General features: G+C 43.6%; 1 protein-coding gene and 1 pseudogene across 4 annotated transcripts in view; one reads left to right on the forward strand and one right to left on the reverse strand.

Annotated features, from left to right (window-relative positions):
* Positions 1-17679, forward strand: part of GFOD2 (Gfo/Idh/MocA-like oxidoreductase domain containing 2) — a 38661-nt gene that overhangs the window by 18474 nt on the left and 2508 nt on the right. For 3 of the 4 annotated variants that reach the window (XM_054511292.2, XM_045890899.3, XM_064580960.1), the window contains one exon: positions 9175-9520. The exons of the other annotated variant lie outside the window; for it this stretch is intronic. In XM_054511292.2, the coding sequence (XP_054367267.1) occupies positions 9262-9520 (259 nt within the window). In that variant the 5' untranslated portion in view covers positions 9175-9261. The remainder of the gene's footprint in view (positions 1-9174; positions 9521-17679) is intronic. 4 annotated transcript variants of the gene reach the window in all.
* LOC123855950 (ATP synthase F(0) complex subunit C2, mitochondrial-like) lies at positions 13435-14669 on the reverse strand (annotated as a pseudogene).

Raw genomic sequence — 17679 nt, forward strand, 5'->3', positions numbered from 1 at the left:
AAGGTAAGATAATATTCCACCAGTCTGGGAAGAACAGAGTCCACAAATCCCAGCTTCTGCACAAGTCTCAATAAGTCAGGCCTTTTGGGTTCCCTGTTTCTCTTAATGACACTACAACTTGTCATTTTATGTTTGGAACTTCAGTGTCATTTTTAGGGGGTCCCATTTCATGAAATATAACTTACATATCAGTAAATTTACTCTTTTTAGTGTACAGTTCTGTGGGTTTTGACAAATGCACACAGTCATGTAATTAACAGCATAGTCAAGATATAGAACAGTTCCTTTACCACCCATCCCCCAAAATTACCTGTAGCTCATTGCAGTTGATGCATGCCCCCAGTTCCAACCCTTGGCAATCACTATTTTCTGTCCCTGTTGTTTTCCTCTTCCATTATGTCACGTAAATGGAATCACACGGTATGGAGCCTTTTGAGTCTGGCATCTTTCAGTTAGCATAATGCACTTGAGATTTATTTTGTCAGTTGAGTGCATCAGTAGTTCATTCGTTTGCTGTACTGCGTAGTATTCCGTTGCATTGACATACTGTTTGTTTATCCATTCACCACCAGTTGAAGGACATTTGTGTTGTTTCCCAGTTTTGACAATTACAAATAAAGCCAGTATTAGACATTAGAAAAATAGACATTAACATACATGCTTTTGTGTGAATATAAGTTTTTGTTTCTCTTGGTAAATACCAGAAGTGGGGCTGCAAGGTTATATGATATGTATATATTTAACTTCATAAGATGACAAACTGTTTTCCATGGTGGCTATACCATTTTTTATTTTCACCAACAATGAACAGTTGCTTTATAGCCTTGCCAGCGTTAGATACCAGGTTTTCTGAATTTCAGACATTTTAATAGGTGTGTAGTTACATTAAATAAGTTTCAATTTGCATTTATAGTTAATGCAGTCTAATAACTAATGACTGTTAATATGGTAGATTATAGTAATTGATTTTAGAATGTTGAACCAGCCTTGCATTCCTGGGATTAAATTCTCTTAGTTATGATGTGTTCTTTTAACACATTGTTGGATCCTGCTTGCTAATACTTTGTTGAGGATTCTGTGCCTGTGTTTATGGAAGATCTTGGTCTGTAGTTCAGTGTCGATTTTGGTTCTTCCCTTCCTCCTTATTACCCCAGATCCTGTTGATAGCTGTCTGCTCCATTTCATTCCCTCCATCAAGCCCTCCTTATCTTTTAGTTGATATCGTAACTGGTTCTTTGTCTAGAGTCTCTTAAATTCTTTTCCACCTAATTCACATAAAAAAAATGTAATGGTTCTCATTGCTTACTGTATTAGGGTCCAGGCAGAAAACAGCCAGCACACTCAAAGGGTTCATTGAAAAGTCTTTAATAAAGGGATTATTTATAGTGGTGTGAACAGTAAAGGAAACCAACCTACAAGGGATGGTGGAGCACCCCGGGACCAACTACCACTAGTAATGTTACCACCTTAGGCACAATGGGAAAAGGGTGGGGATACCAGAACTCAGTAAAAGCTGTGGCCATAGAAGAGGGGTCCTCAGTAGGTACTTTGACCCTGTCAAGGGACACAGACCCTGCCAGAACTGCATCCTGGTAGAGAGAAGGCAGAAAATAAATAAGTTCATCCTTCCATCCATTTATCTCTCCTCCTGGCGCTTCCCATTGGCTGAACCCATAGCCTGGAGCCTTGGAATTGGCCTCCGACTCCTGAGAGAGCAGGGCCGAGAAGGGATCAGGTGGGGAAGGTGGGGCACACCAAGCATATAAGCATACCCACCTATCAAAGCCTAAATTCCTTAGGTTAGTGCTTGGTGCCACCAGCTCTGGCTCCTGCACACCTTTCTGAAATTTGGGCTGTGTTTTTTTCATCCTTTTGTGTCACAGCCTTCCTGTTAGGCCCTCCATAAAGGCGTGATGTATGAACAGATCAACACTGGTTTGAATGGTGGATCTGAGGCAAGCACTTGCCAAGCCAGACAACAGAATGAACTTTCCTGGCTCATACTTAGCATAAAGGAGTGAAAGAAGAGTTGTTCCACACATACAAAACCTCTGTTTTTACAGAGGCTCGGGGAAGCTAAGTAACCTGCTCAGGGTTTTACAGTTAGTTATGGCAGCTCTGTCATATACAGCCAGCTACAGAACCCTGGAAAAGTTACCTAGCCTCTCTGAGCTTCTGTATCCTCATCTGCGGAACGGGACTATGTGGACTTCGATGCACTGTATGTTACACTAAACATTGTTTGGCCTATTGCACTTTACTGTATTTTAGCTCAGAGTATTCTTTATATTCCTACATAGCTTTTGAAGAGGAGACCTCTAAGTCAGTCAGAGAAATTTTTCTAAAATGATGTATGCAGTGACTTACTATGGGCCCAGACCCTGTTATAAATGCTTTACAAATATTAACTCATTTAATCTTTAACTCCCCTATCAGGTAGATACAACTATCCCCATTTTACAGGTGAAGAAACAGAAGCACAGAATGATTTAAAAACTTACCTGAGATTACCTAGTTGGTAAGCGGTAGAGCCAGGACTTGAGCCAGGCAAAGTGGCTGCAAATTCCATGCCTCCAACCTCTGTGCTGTCTTCCCCATAGCCTTGCAAAGTCCTGTCAGGGCACTTTCCACCCTTCATTCCTGACCAGCGTGTGGTCATTAGAGTGTACAGGAACTAGACAGGGCTGACTTTATGGAGATCTTTGGAGGATGCAAAAGGTATATATACAAGAATGTTAAGGGCAGGGAGTAGGGAAATTTTAGGGGTTAGAAAGGGTAGTCACTGAAATAAGGGAAACCAGCTCTGCCTTCCTGAACAGGAAATACCTAGTGATCAAGCCTGCCTAGCTTCATGCCATCTGGCTTCCTCAGAAGCCAGCTGATGCCCCTTTATGGGTGTTGATGAAGCTGCCCTTTAAGTCATTGTCAGTAAAACAGAGGTTATTAAAATGTCCTCTAATCCGTTCTGTTATTTAAGCCACCAATACAAACATATACCCAAATATAACTAGAGCATGAAGAAATGAGGTGGGAGAGAAGAGGAAGTGTGCTCTGGTCATGAATTTAGAGAGAACATGGATGTCCTTGTTTATAGTGGTGTGTCACTCTGGCTCTCATAGCTGTTGGTAATTAATGACCCACAAAACTTACGCAGAAGCTTACTTGTCTAGTGCTACAAATTTGACACTCTCAGGCTCCCAGAATGTCAATGATATGTAAGTAGCCAAAACAACAACAAAACAAAAACAAAACTGCAAATGCAAGAGGTGACCAAAATAGCTGAAGGGGAGAAGTCCAGAACATGATAATTATAGAACATACTATGTGACTGACCTGTTTCTAACTAGAACGGAAGTCTATAAGGGCAGAATTATCAGCAAAGAGGAAAAAGACATAGCTGAGAGTTCATAGACATTATTCATCATTATTAGAAAGAATGATGATTAAGATAAAACCCAATGGTAGAGTGCAGGGGGCAAGCCAAGATCCACAGTCCCAGAGAGTAGAGACAGGAGGGCAGGAAGCTGATAAGGGTCTGGAGGTAGAGACCGCCCAAGTCATGCTTATTTCAGTGGTTCACAAAGGCACAGGTGTCCTTCAGGTAGGGTCAAGCGGGCTATACTGGCAAACCAATCCCTAAGATAGACATGTAAATTACATAGTACATTTGTATCTACACTAGAAGCAAAAGAGATGCTCAATCTGAAAATGAAATTAAGAAAACAGTTCCAGGGGTACCTGGGTGGCTCAGTCAATTGAGCATCTAACTCTTGATTTCAGCTCAGGTCATGATCTCAGAGTTGTGTGATCAAGCCCCGTGTCAGGCTCCCCACTCAGTGGTGAGTCTGCGTCTCTTCCCCTCTCTCCCTCTACACCTCCTCCTGCGTGTACTCTCTCTCTCTCTAAAATAAATGAATACATCTTTAAAAAAGAAAGAAAGAAAAAGAAAAAACAATCCCATTTACAATAGCATTGAACAGGGGCAACTGGGTGACTTAGTCCATTAAGCATTTGCCTTTGGTTCAGGTCATGGGTCCTGGGATCGAACCCTGCATCAGGCTCCCTGCTCAGTGGGGAACCTGCTTCTTCCTCTCTTCCCAGCTCACTCATGCTCTCTCTCTCAAATAAATAAAATCTAAAAAAAAAAAAAATCAAAAAAATACTTAGAAATAAATTTAACCAAAAAGTGTGTAACTTACTCTCTGAAAACTACAAAACATTGTTAAAAGAAATTAAAGAAGACCTAAATAAATGGAAAGGCATCCCATGTTCATGGATCATAAAATCTAATATTGTTTAGATGACAATATTCCCCAAATCTACAGATTTATTTTTTTTTTAAAGATTTTATTTATTTATTTGAGAGAGAGAGTGAGAGAGAGCATGAGAGGGGAGAGGGTCAGAGGGAGAAGCAGACTCCCCACTGAGCGGGGAGCCCAATGTGGGACTCGATCCTGGGACTCCAGGATCACGACCTGAGCTGAAGGCAGTTGCTTAACCAACTGAGCCACCCAGGCGCCCGCAAATCTACAGATTTAAAGCAATCTCTATCAAAATCCCAGATCGACAAACTGAACCTAAAATTCATAGGAAAATGCAAGGGACCCAGAATAGCCACAACAATATTGAAAAAGGATGAAGTTGGAAGACTCACACTGACTTCAGAACTTACTGTAAAGCTAAAGTAATCAAGACTGTGGTATGCATAAGGATAGACGTATACAGCAATGAAATAAAATTGAGAGTCTCTAAATAAATCCATACACTTATGGTCAACTGATTTTCAACAAAGGAGTTATCATTCAGGGGAAAGAACTCTTCAACAAATGGTGCTGAATAACCACATGGGGAAGAATAAACTAGGATGCCCCTACTTCCCAATTTCTTCATCCCCGCTATCCCTACCACTAATTTATTTTCTATTTCCATGGATTTGCCTGTTCTGAACATTTTTTTTTTTTTTTTTTTTTTTTTTTTTTTTTTTTAAGATTTTATTTATTTATTTGAGAGCGAGAATGAGAGAGAGAGCGAGCATGAGAGGGGGAGGGTCAGAGGGAGAAGCAGACTCCCCGCCGAGCAGGGAGCCCGATGCGGGACTCGATCCCAGGACTCCAGGATCATGACCTGAGCTGAAGGCAGTCGCTTAACCAACTGAGCCACCCAGGCGCCCTGTTCTGAACATTTTACATAAATGGAATCATACAATATATGGCTTTCTGTGACTAGTGTCTTTCACTTAGGGTAATGTTTTCAAGGTTCACCCATGTTGTAGTTTGTATCAGTACTTCATTACCTTTTGTGGCTGAATAATACTATGTTGTATGGACATACCACTTTTTTTTTTTAAGTAGGCTCCACAGGCATAGAGCTTAAGATGGGACTTGAACTCACGACCCTGAGGTCCAGATCTGAGCTGAGATCAAGAGTTGGACACTTAAGTGACTGAGCCACCCAGGCGCCCTGGATATATGGGTGTAAAGCTCTGGAGGGGAATCTGGGCTTGTGCTGCAGATTTGGGAGTCACTGGTATACTGATAAAGCCTTGGACATGAGTAGATAAGAGAGCATGTGGAGCAAGAAGAGAAGAGGACACCTCAAGAACTTCAGCATTGAAAGAAGTGGGGAGCCCAGAAGTGGCACTCAGAAATTATCAGAAAGGTGGATGTCATGGAGGGGGAGAGGGAAGAGAGGTATATCCCTAGTACTTGCCGTTGAGGAATGAAATAGTTATGGTGCATTTACTAAAGGAATGCCATGTCTCCCTGACAAATAGGTTGACTCTGATCTGTGAGGAGATGCAAGTGAGGCAGTGTTATGTGGATTAAAGTAGAACAGCAAAGTTGTACGTTTGAGTAAAACTTGTTAAAATTTGGGATTTGCAGTGACCAAGTAAGATTTTTTTTAAAAAAGATTTTATTTATTCATCAGAGAGAGAGAGGCAGAGGGAGAAGCAAGCTCCCTGCAGAACAGGGAGCCCCGTGCGGGACTTGATCCCAGGTCCCTGGGATCATGACCTGAGCTGAATGAGCTGAAGGCAGACACTTAACTGAGCCACCCAGGCACCCAAGATTTTTTAAAGATAATTGGAAGACTAAGGAACTAGAAATAGAAAGTATTTATAAAATTATTTTAAATGGTACAGACCCAGTGGAAAACAATATAGTGGTTCCTCAAAAAATTAAAAATCTACCATATGGGGATGGCCGGGTGGCTCAGTCGGTTAAGCGTCTGCCTTTGACTCAGGTCATGATCCCAGGGTCCTGGGATCGAGTCTCTAATCAGGCTCCTTGCTCAGCAGGGAGCCTGCTTCTCCCTCTACCTGCTGTTCCCCCTGCTTGTGCTGTGTCTCTGTCAGATAAATAAATAAAATATTTTTAAAAATAATAAATAAAAATCTACCATATGATCTAGCAATTCTACTTCCAGGTATATACCCAAAGGAATTGAAAGCAGAGTCTTAAAAGGGGGGGGGTCTTGAAGAGAAATTTGAACACCCATGTTCATAGCAGCATTATTTACAATAGCTAAAACATGGAAACAACCCAAGTGTCTGTGTACAGATGAATGGATAAACAAAATATGATATATACATGGAATGGAATATTATTTGACCTTAAAGGGGAGGAAATTCTGACACATGCTTCAACATAGATGAACTTTGAAGACGTTATGCTACGTGAAATAAGCCAATCACAAAAAGACAAATACTGTATGATTCCCCTTCTGCGAAGTACCTAGAGTATAGTCTGATTCATAGCAACAGAAAACAGAACATAGGGGCTCCTGGCTGGCTCAGTCAGAGCGTGTGACTCTTGATCTTGGGGTCATGAGTTCCAGCCCCATGCTGGGTGTAGAGGTTACTTAAAATATATATATATATTTTAAAGACAACAAGAAAGTTGAATGGTGATTGCCAGGGGCTGGCAAGAGGGATTGGGATGAGGAATTAGTGTTTAATGGGTACAGAGTTTCAGTTTTGCAAGATGAAGAGTTTTTGGAGGTAGATGGTGCACAATCTGAGTGTATTTCATATCACTGAACCTGTACACTTAAAAATGGTTAAGATGGTAAATTTTATGTGTATTTTACCACACACACACACAAAAGAATTAAACTTGAAAAGAAAATGATGGTGACACAGGCTCATCCCTATAATCTGACTCAGTGGGTCTGGAGTTACTGGTACCTAACACACAGCCAGAGTGGGGACCCCTGGTTTAGCACATGGGCTGCTGTAGGGGGAAACCGGGTACCCCTGATCACACCCAAATCTCATCTTGGTTTCCAGGATGACTTTTGTTTAGTTTTTTGTTTTTGTTGTTTTGTTTGTTTTGTTAACTTTTTTAAACTTTTTTCATTTAAATTCAAATAATTAACATATAATGTATTATTGGTTTCAGAGGTATAGGCCTGTGATTCATCAGTCTTATATAATACCCAGTGCTCATTGCCTCACATGCCGTTCTCAATGTCCAGACTTTAGTTTTGTTCTTTATTTTATTTTTTTATTTTTTATTTATTTATTTATTTATTTAAAGATTTTATTTATTTATTTGAGACAGAGAGAATGAGAGACAGAGAGCATGAGAGGGAGGAGGGTCAGAGGGAGAAGCAGACTCCCTGCTGAGCAGGGAGCCCGATGCGGGACTCGATCCCGGGACTCTAGGATCATGACCTGAGCCGAAGGCAGTCGCTTAACCAACTGAGCCAGCCAGGCGCCCTATTTTATTTTTTTTAAGATTTTATTTATTTATTTATTTATTTGAGAGAGAGGGAGCACAAGCTAGGGGGAGGGGCAAAGGGAGAGGGAGAAGTTGACTCTTCGCTGAGCAGGGAGCCTGACTCGGGGCTCTATCCCAGGACCCCAAGATCGTGACCTGAGCCAAAGGCAGACGTTTAACTAACTGAGCCACCCAGGAGCCCCTTTATTTCATTTGATAACCCTTGTGATCAGAATTAAAGTTTTTTTTTTTTTTTAATTTGAGAGAGAGAATGAGATAGAGAGCATGAGAGGAGGGAGGTTCAGAGAGAGAAGCAGACTCCCTGCCGAGCAGGGAGCCCGATGCGGGACTCGATCCTGGGACTCCAGGATCATGACCTGAGCCGAAGGCAGTCGCTTAACCAACTGAGCCACCCAGGCACCCTTGTGATCAGAATTAAAAACCACAATTCATTGTAGAAAATTGGGCAGAGTTTGAAAAAGAAAAATCATCTATAATCCCATCAACTTGAGTAATCATTATGAAATTCAGGTGTATTCTGGTCCTTCTAATGTCATGTGTAAAATATGCTTACAAATAATAATATAGATATCCTTGTATATTCTCATTCATATATACTTCTTTTTATTATTATTATGTTATGTTAATCACCATACATCATTAGTTTTTGCTACATATACTTCTCTTGTGCTTTAAAAAAATGGGTATCATACTTCCTCTTTTGTTTTGTTTTCCCCCTTTTCAATGAATATATGGTGATGTCTTTCAGGTCATTGAGGGTATTCTACCCACCCCACCCCACTCCACCCCCGGTTTTCATCTGCTTCACAGTGTTATTTATCTTACCCATTACTATTATTGAACATCTAGATTGTTTCCCAGTTTTTCACTTATCATAGCCAATGTTGGACTGAGTATCTTTATACAAAAAATAACATTTTAAACTTCCTGTTATTGTTGCTAGTTTGGTAGTTGAAAACATTTTTGTTGTTGTTATTTTTTGTTTATAATGAATACTTGCCTGTGCTTTCTACCATGAAATTTTAAATTATAATCTGCATAGCACCTAGGTAGTTCTCTTCCAACTTGTACTGGTTTTTGTTTCCCCTCTTTTCCTTTTTCCAATATAATATCATAGAATCATGAACTTTTACAGTTATGACCCTGATGGTTAAATGATTGGACCAGAGTCACACAAAACATTCAGGAACAGAACAGAACAGAGATTTGGGAACTCAGCTTTACCTGTTTTTCATTCTTCCTTCTTCCAGTAGATGGATATTGCTAATATCCTTAAGTCTCCACGGGAAAAGGTTTTGCAGCTTTTCATTTTGGAGCAGTATTGCATTTGTGCTTTTGTGGCGGAGAACTTGTTGCTTCCAAACAAGTCCAGAAGGTAGCCTCAGCTGAGTGTGCCATCCACTAATAGCCAGTATAATGCTTGCTGTTCCAGGAGCCATGTTTGACCAGGACTGTGGGAAGGTCGTATTCATGCTGGAGGCTCTTGTGAGGAGATGAGTTGGTGAACAGAGAAACCGGCATGAAGATGCTCCCAGGAGTGGGCGTGTTTGGGACCGGCAGCTCCGCCCGGGTTCTGGTCCCACTGCTGAGGGCAGAAGGGTTCACCGTGGAGGCCCTGTGGGGGAAGACGGAGGAGGAGGCAAAGCAGCTTGCCGAGGAGATGAACATCACCTTCTACACCAGCCGGACCGATGATGTCTTGCTGCATCAAGACGTGGATCTTGTGTGCATCAATATCCCCCCTCCACTGACCCGGCAAATATCTGTGAAGGCTCTAGGTATGGACAGTCAGGCCGTGGCAAGGGCAGGCTGTGTCTCCCTCTGGGTGGTCCTTGTGTGTCACTGCTCTCCTCTGTGCTGGGGAGGGCACACTGGGGGCTTGTTACATACAGCTGTGGGAAGAAATGCTCCAGCCTTCCCCACCTCCATAAGTAACTCCCTGAGCAAAAATGAAGCCTTAGGAGTTGGCCTGTCACAGGGGCTAGAGATTATTACATGTCGTGCAGCGTGGTACTTGCTTTGGCAAAACACAGACATTTCATGCAATGTAAAGTTGGCCTGTTTGAAGTCAGAGTTCAGAGGCTTGGGCAGTAGGAAATTGATTGTGGCTGACATGTTTGTTCTTCCATTTCCGTGGCACGTAGCACCTCAGAGAGGAGAGGAGCGTGTGTAGCAAGGCTGCCATTTCCCATGTTTTGTCAATCCTTCGCTAGATAGAGCGCACACCCTTCCTGCCAAATTTTGCAATCTTGTGTGCCGGAAGGCAGGAAGGCTTCTGATAGGGTACACAGGTCTGCCTGCTCACATCTCTGCCCCCTTGGGAAGCACTAGATAGGGCAGGGCTTACTGAGCTGTTCTGCAATTTCTTTTGGACTTCTCTTCCCAGTCAACTGTAGGTGACTTTTTTTTCTTTTTCTGATGTAAATGAGAATCGAATTGAATAGGAACACAAGCCGGTAAATATTCATCCAGCAGTTATTTTTGTTTTTAATGCCTTCTCTGTGCCAGGCACTGTCTTGATGTCTTTCTGTACATTCAGAGCAGGGTTGGATCAGAGCCCTGCCTACCTTCAGATTTCACAGTTCAATTGAAGACACTAGAGATCACACATTACAAAGTAGAAAAGACAAGACTTAGGTAACAATTCAGGTGGCATATTATTAATTGACAGAGAAGTTGTTTTATGTAAGGTGATAGGAACAAAATATATCTCTGATGCAGTCACAGATCTCGGGGCCCAGGAGCTGGTATGCCATCAGGCTTGACCACTCCTGGCCACTACCATGGTGGAGAGTCCAAGCCTCTGCTACTTGTCTCCCTTGTTCTGAGGAGAAAAGAACGTCTGTCACCTCTGGCCCAGTGTGTTGGTAAAGATAAATGTTCATTGGAGTGAGCAAGAACATGAGTCTGGTGGTTGATCTGGGAGCACGTACATTTGGCCAAATACTGTAGATGGTTTGTCTTTTTCAGAGAGCAGTGTCTAAAGATGTGTGACACTGGAGCTAGTCACTAGATTCTTAGGAGGGCAGGTAATGGCTTTCAGATTTAGTTTAGAAGTAGGCCTAAGCCAACACTTTAACAGAGGGCTAGTGCAAGGGGACCAAGCTACCATATTCATTTGATTTCTTGCCATCCTGTGGCGTGAATGCAGGCTGGTGAGGCTAGGTAATCCAGAGGCAGTGTTCTAGAGGCTCTCAGTCTTCTTAGATTCTAGGGTTCCCACAGAAACCATCGCCAAGCTGTGTAGGAAGAAAGAGGAAACCCTAGGGTTCTTTGGCCAAAAACCTGCTGTTTTCTGATTCCTGGTACAGGAAAACGCTGGACTTGCTTTTCTTATAAATAGGAAGGACAGGGATGACCAGAGACTTGTGGGATCTTATGTCTCAGCCCTGGTGAAGCAGGGTCGTCTGTCTTTTCTCTGCATCTCTGTTGTCAGGAGGTAGAGGGTGTGAATGAGAGTCCTTGGTCTATTATAGGCACACAGTCCCAGGGTCAGGTTGGTGGGTCTGGGAGAGCTCATGTCAGCTGGACCTCCCTTCAGGTACTGCCACTCAAACCCCAAAGGAGTTGCTGAGCATATTGTGACCATGAAGTTCACTCCCTGTGTCCTTTCACTTTTTTAAAGATTCGTTCATTTATTTGAGAGAGAGAACACAAGAGCATGGTGTGGGGGGAGGGGCAGAGGGAGAGAGAATCCCAAACAGACACCCCGCTGAGCACGGAGCCCTACGCAGGGCTCGATCTCATGACCCATGAGATCATGACTAGAGCTGAAATCAAGAGTCCCACGTTTAACCAACTGCGCCACCCAGGTGCCACTCACATTTTTTTTTTTTTTAATTGAGAATTCTCACCTGACATAAGCACATGTGGAAATGGCCAGGAGAGAACTCCTCCAATTTTCCCGAAGTACTGGGTGTGAATGTAGGAACTGCTGTAGACAGAACACCGTACTGAACTTTACATCAGACCCTACTTTTTTTTTTAAGGTTTTATTTTATTTTTTAAGTAATCTCTACACCCAATGTGGGGCTCAAACTCACAACCCAGAGATCAAGAGTGATATACTCCACCCACTGAGCCAGCCAGGTGCCCAACATCAGACCCCACTTGTGATCTTATTTCTATCTCTTTCAAACTCTCTGGACTCCTGTTAAATAGGGGGTCCCAATTCCTGCCCCTTTTGGCCTTTCCAGCATGATATATGTATGACTGCCTCCAAGTGCTGACCAAGAAAGACATTGGCATTACAACACAAGGGACTTCCTGTTGTCGGAAGCAGAAGAGCAGATTTAAGTTAAATTCATTTTATTTTTTAAGATTTTATTTTTAAGCAATCTCTATACCCATCGTGGGGCTTGAATTCACAACCCCGAGATCAAGAGTTGTATGCTCTTCCAGCTGAGCCAGTCAGTTGCCCCTAAGTTAAATTCATTTTAAAAATAAATAAATAATAGCATTCTCCTCTGGATATTCATTAAATAAATGTTCACTGAGTTGAATGTAGTCTACAAATGAAACTAAGCATTCTGAGTCATCTCAGATATGAAAAACTTTTCTGTAGGTTGGTGAACCATGTTTAAATTAATGCCTTGAAAGCGGGGCCCATTCTTCCCACCTATAAAACTCTGGAAGTATCTGGTTCTTGTACACAGCCTAGATGGGAGACAGGACCAGCACATGCACTGATAATTGCAAAAATATGCAGCATATTTATTTATTTTTATTATTCTTATGTTAATCCCCATATATTACATCATTAGTTTTAGATGACGTGTTCCATGATTCATTGTTTGTGCATAACACCCAGTGCTCCATGCAGAATGTGCCCTCCTCAGTACCCACCACCAGGCTAACCCATCCTCCCACCCCCTTCCCCTCTAGAACCCTCAGTTTGTTTTTCAGAGTCCATTGTCTCTCATGGTTCGTCTACTCCTCCGATTTCCCCCGCTTCCTAATATGCAGCATATTTAAAAGTCCTCAGAGTCAGTATCCCAAAAGACTCTCACTGCCATTTCACCTAACAGTGTATTCCCATGTATGAGTCTCTTTATATATGCATGAGAATATATTTTTCTGTGTTTTTCCCCCGCCTTTTTTTTTTTTTTGGTCTCCCTGTTATTGGGTCTGTGTCTCTTGTTGTTCATTGAGGATACAGGCTAGTGGGGCACCTGGGTGGCTCAATTGTTTGGTATCTGCCTTCGGCTCAGGTCATGATCCCGGCGTCCTGGGATCGAGCCCCACGTCGGGCTCCCTGCTCAGCGGAGAGCCTGCTTCTCCCTCTCCAGCTGCCCCCTGCTTGTGTTCCCTCTCCTGCTGTCTCTCTCTGTCAGATAAATAAAAATTTTTTCTGGGCACCTGAGTGGCTCAGTTGGTTGAGCATCTGACTCTTGGTTTCGGCTCAGGTCATACACTCATAGTCTTCAGATCAAGGCTCTGCGCTCAGCAGGGAGTCTGCTGGAGATTCTCACTCTCCCTCTGCCCAGCCCCCCACCCCCGCTCGTGTGCATGCTTTTTCTCTCTTTCTCTCTCAAATAAATAAATCTTTTAAGTTTTTCTTACTAATACAGTATTTATTTGTCTTCCCTCTGTCAAACCCTGAGCCAACCACTTTCCCCAGACTGCCTGGGTAGGTATAGGAAAAGGAACATACAGGACAGATGAGACACAGGCAAGAGACCAATGGGAGGTGGAGAAGGCTCCTCACGTGGTGAGGAGGATGAGAAAGGCCACCATCATGCAAGAGAGCCCTAAGGCCCCCAAGAGGGTAAAACCCAGAATGGCGTAGGAGAAGAATTGTCGCTTCGAGGGTTCCTGGCATAACCAGTGATGAGGCTCCCAAGCACAGCCCCAGTTCCAGCCCCAGAGCCAGCTCTCCCTACCATGGCGGCCCCAGCCCCGGTGAATTTGGCTGTTGTGTCGATACCCCTTGAAATGGTGCTGGTTCAGCAGCTGTAGCTAGGAATAAATAAGGCCAGGGGCCGTGGGGCTGCCAAGCTGCCGAGGCTCTCATCTGTCAGTGTCTCCGGTGGTTAGTACCATTGCAGACAGTGATCAGCTCAACACCTGAGAGGCGCTCCTGACCGAGAAGGAGTTGGAGACACCCTTGCACAGGTGGACATTTTCAGGGGATGAGGGGCTGTGGCAGGAGAGCTGCTCCCAATGCAGAGAAGACAGCCTGATCCTCAAGCCTTTTTAAAGCTAGGGGGGAAAAGATACAATTACTTAGCTATATAGCTATTGACATACTCTTAATTCCAGATCAGCTTTGATCAGATCAGATCTTGAATCTGTGAGAAATTTATCACGGTCATCTAAAGACCCTATTTAGTTAAGGATCCTCCTTGCATTATGCTATGCTAAGCATTATAAAAGCTAAATCTTAGAGACTGAGAAATGCCGATAGAGATTTGCAGCTATGCAGACATAGATGACAGTGGGGCGCCTGGCTGGCTCAGTCAGGAGAGCATGCCACTCTTGATCCTGGGGTCGTGAGTTGGAGCCCCACATTGGGTGTAGAGATTACATTAGGGAAAAAAAAAATGTATGACAGACTATATATTCTTCTCCTAAAATTTTTCATACTGGTCAGTAGTACTGTATTTTCTCCTGGCATTCACATGGATAAAATTGTAGAAATGTCAGGCCTGTGGGCTCTGGAGAGAGCCTCCAGTCCAGTGGTTCTCCGAATGTGATTCTCACACCAGCAGCATCAGCATCATGTGGGAACTTGTTACAAATCCAGATTCTCAGGACCCGTCCCAGACCTTCTGAATCTCTGTAGGTGAGGCCTAGCAGTCTGTGGTTGAAGAAGCCTTCTAGGTGATTCTGACGCACACTAGGGACTGAGAACCACTGATTCTAATCCAGCATCTTCCTTTTCAGTGAAAGAAATCAAGGCCCAGGAACATTAGGGTTACATCTCATTACGTCTCAGTGCTGTAGGAAAAATTACATTTTCCTTGGCTTGTTACATCTTTAGATGTTACCTCACCTGTGAGGCCATAAAGATTTTTTCTTTTTTTAAGATTTTATCTATTTATTTGAGAGAGAGAGAGTGAGCAAGAGAGCACAAGCCGGCGGGGAGCAGAAGAGGGAGTGGGAGAGGGAGAAGCAGGCTTCCCACTCAGCAGGGAGCCCGATGTGGGGCTCGATCCCAGGACCCTGGGATCATGACCTGAGCTGAAGGCAGACGCTTAACTACTGAGCCACCAGGTGCCTCCGTAAAGATTGTTTCTTGCCCTCACTCTTATTGGTGGTTTCCCAAAACTCATTCTTGGACTTAGCCTCCAGAGGTGTCCTTTTCATATCACAGCCCTTTTTGTGGCATCTTATTTTCTACTTTTGTTTGACTTTTTTTTTTAATCTTCTTTCTCCTCCAGTGTCATCCTTAAAGCTTCTCTATGAGTTCCTTAAAGGAGAGGGAGGGACCCTAACATGTTTTATTTCTCAGCTTAGAGGTGGTTCAGGAAAATGTATTCTAGCGTGCAAAATGCCCCAACATTTTTGCCACAGTTGAATGTTTTCTTAAATCTGTCACTAGAAGGGTGCCTGGGTGGCTCAGTTGGTTAAGCGACTGCCTTCGGCTCAGGTCATGATCCCGGAGTCCTGGGATCAAGTCCCACATCGGGCTCCCGGCTCAGTGGGGAGCCTGCTTCTCCCTCTGACCCTCTCCCCTCTCATGCTGTTTCTCTCTCTGTCTTTCAAAAAAAAAAAAAAAAATCTGTCACTAAAAGATTTCTGTGCCCAGTTCTTGGCACTAGTGTGCTTCATTAAAAAAACACTGAATTTGCCAACCCTTTCCCATGGGCTTGTGACATAACAAGAGATTATTACTCAAAGAGTGTAGCCCAGGGGCGCCTGGGTGGCTCAGTCGTTAAGCGCCTGCCTTCGGCTCAGGTCATGATCCCAGGGTCGTGGGATCAAGCCCCGCATCGGGCTCCCTGTTCCTCAGGAAGCCTGCTTCTCCCTCTCCCACTCCCCCTGCTTGTGTTCCCTCTCTGACTGTGTCTCTCTATATCAAATAAATAAATAAAATCTTAAAATAAAAAAAGGAGTCTAGCCCAAATAATTTAATCTCTGGAACACTGGTCCCTGGGGACATCTTCTCTGACCACCCCCAGTCAAGGGGTATATGCTCTCATTTTACCATTTATATCATCTTCACTGCATTTATCACAAGTACAGTTCTACATGTATTTATATGGTAATTTGATTAATGGCTATCTCTCCCCCTAAACTATAAGTTCTCTGAAAGTAAAGTCCAAACCCAGTGCTATATCCCCAGTGCTGAGCACAGGGCTTGACACACAAATTCTACTCATGCGTGCCCCGTCTGGTGGTGTGACCCAGGGGGCTAACAAGGGCCAGTGACCCAAGAAAGAGTAGGCAAGAGCGATTCAGTCTTATGGCTTTCAAACTTCTTTTTCTAGTAGCAGAACCTTTTTTGTACCCCGCCCCTGCAAGTGGACTTCCTGGATTTTGTAAAACATAAAAGTCGTGTTCTTCCTGAGCTACTTCTCTACCTACTGTTTGAAGTCTCCTTTCTCTAGTCCCATGCCTCTAGATGGGCTAACAGGAGTGCTGTGGTCCTAGAGCTCTGAACAGGCACTGTGCTAATAGGGAACAAAGAGGTGTTCTGGGGCAGCCTCTCTGGGCCTCTGGTGTTCAGGGGAACCCAGTCCTGGGAAATCTGGGGAGTATGAGCTGGAGAAAGGGTTGTAGCTTGAAATTTATTCACACTCCAAAAAGTCTGAGCTAATAAGCATTCAGCATCCATGCTTTTCCACTCCCTGTTAACAAAAACCAGTTCCCAGCTTCTCTAATCTCTCCTTTGGCTTCCTAGCAGGAATGCTAGATAACTTAAATAAATATGTCTTTCAGCACAACCCAGGTTCTCTAAAGTTAAAGATCATGTACATTTGGCCTGCAGGAGCCTGTTTAACTCAAGATGGCCTTTAGCTCCCATACAGATAATACTATTGGGTCCTAAGTTCAAAAGCATTCCTATTGTTTGGGCTCAAGAAGGAAGGTCTCTCCCCCTTCCCTGACCTCTCTTGGCATGGAACAGAGATTTCTTATCCTGGTTTTAATCATCACCAAGCTCCCAGCAGTCACAAGAGTCCTTTTCCCCCCACCCCATCTTCACTCTGCCCCATGCTGCAGTGTCCACCCAATCCCTGCAGTGAAGAGTTACAGCAGGTAGTTTCTGGGTTGGTCGGAGCTGCAGCCCTCAGATGGGGTGTTTATGTCTGATAATCTAGTTTCTTCATTATTTCCCTGGTCAGCCATAAATGTTCTGCAGCCAAGTGGCCAAATTGTCACCCAATATTGTGATTCTCCAGTCCCTAATCCTAAAATCCCACATGTGTAGGGGGATATTGGAGACTGTCCAAGAGCAGATCATGATAACAATCAGGTGCTACTCTCCTTGCAGGGCTGTCTCCTGCCAGACCTGAGTGCAAGGACCTCTCCCCTTGCTTCCCCCCCACCCCTACATCTGTGGAGGTATTAACATAGGACTTCCATTTGAACCACCCCAAGCTCACAGGAGTATCCCGGTGTTGGTGTCTTGTGACTGCTCATTCCCTCATGAGCTTTCATCTTAAAACATGGAGGAGTATCAGTCCTTCTTCCTAATATGGAATCTGCTCAGTCTTCTAGCTCTCTCTCTTCAGGGCTTTTTCTAGCCTTGTTTTGCCCTCTCAGTACACCCCAGCTACAGTATACTCAGGACAGTCATGAGGACAGAAGGAATATTTTTATTCCCTTTCCCCTCCTACTAGAGCCAAACAGACATTTTCTGACCTTTTGACTACACTAACGTATTGGACCAGTGTTTTCAGAGAACAATCTTTGGGAAATCTTAGGGCCCTTTCTGCAGTTACAACTGAGAGTACAAAGCCCATCCCCTAGAACATGGATTAGATACTTTTGC

The sequence above is a fragment of the Mirounga angustirostris genome, unplaced genomic scaffold (assembly GCF_029215605.1).
Source record: "Mirounga angustirostris isolate CCGP_5_RB_7025 unplaced genomic scaffold, mMirAng1.0.hap1 SCAF_16, whole genome shotgun sequence".
NCBI lineage: Eukaryota > Metazoa > Chordata > Mammalia > Carnivora > Phocidae > Mirounga > Mirounga angustirostris.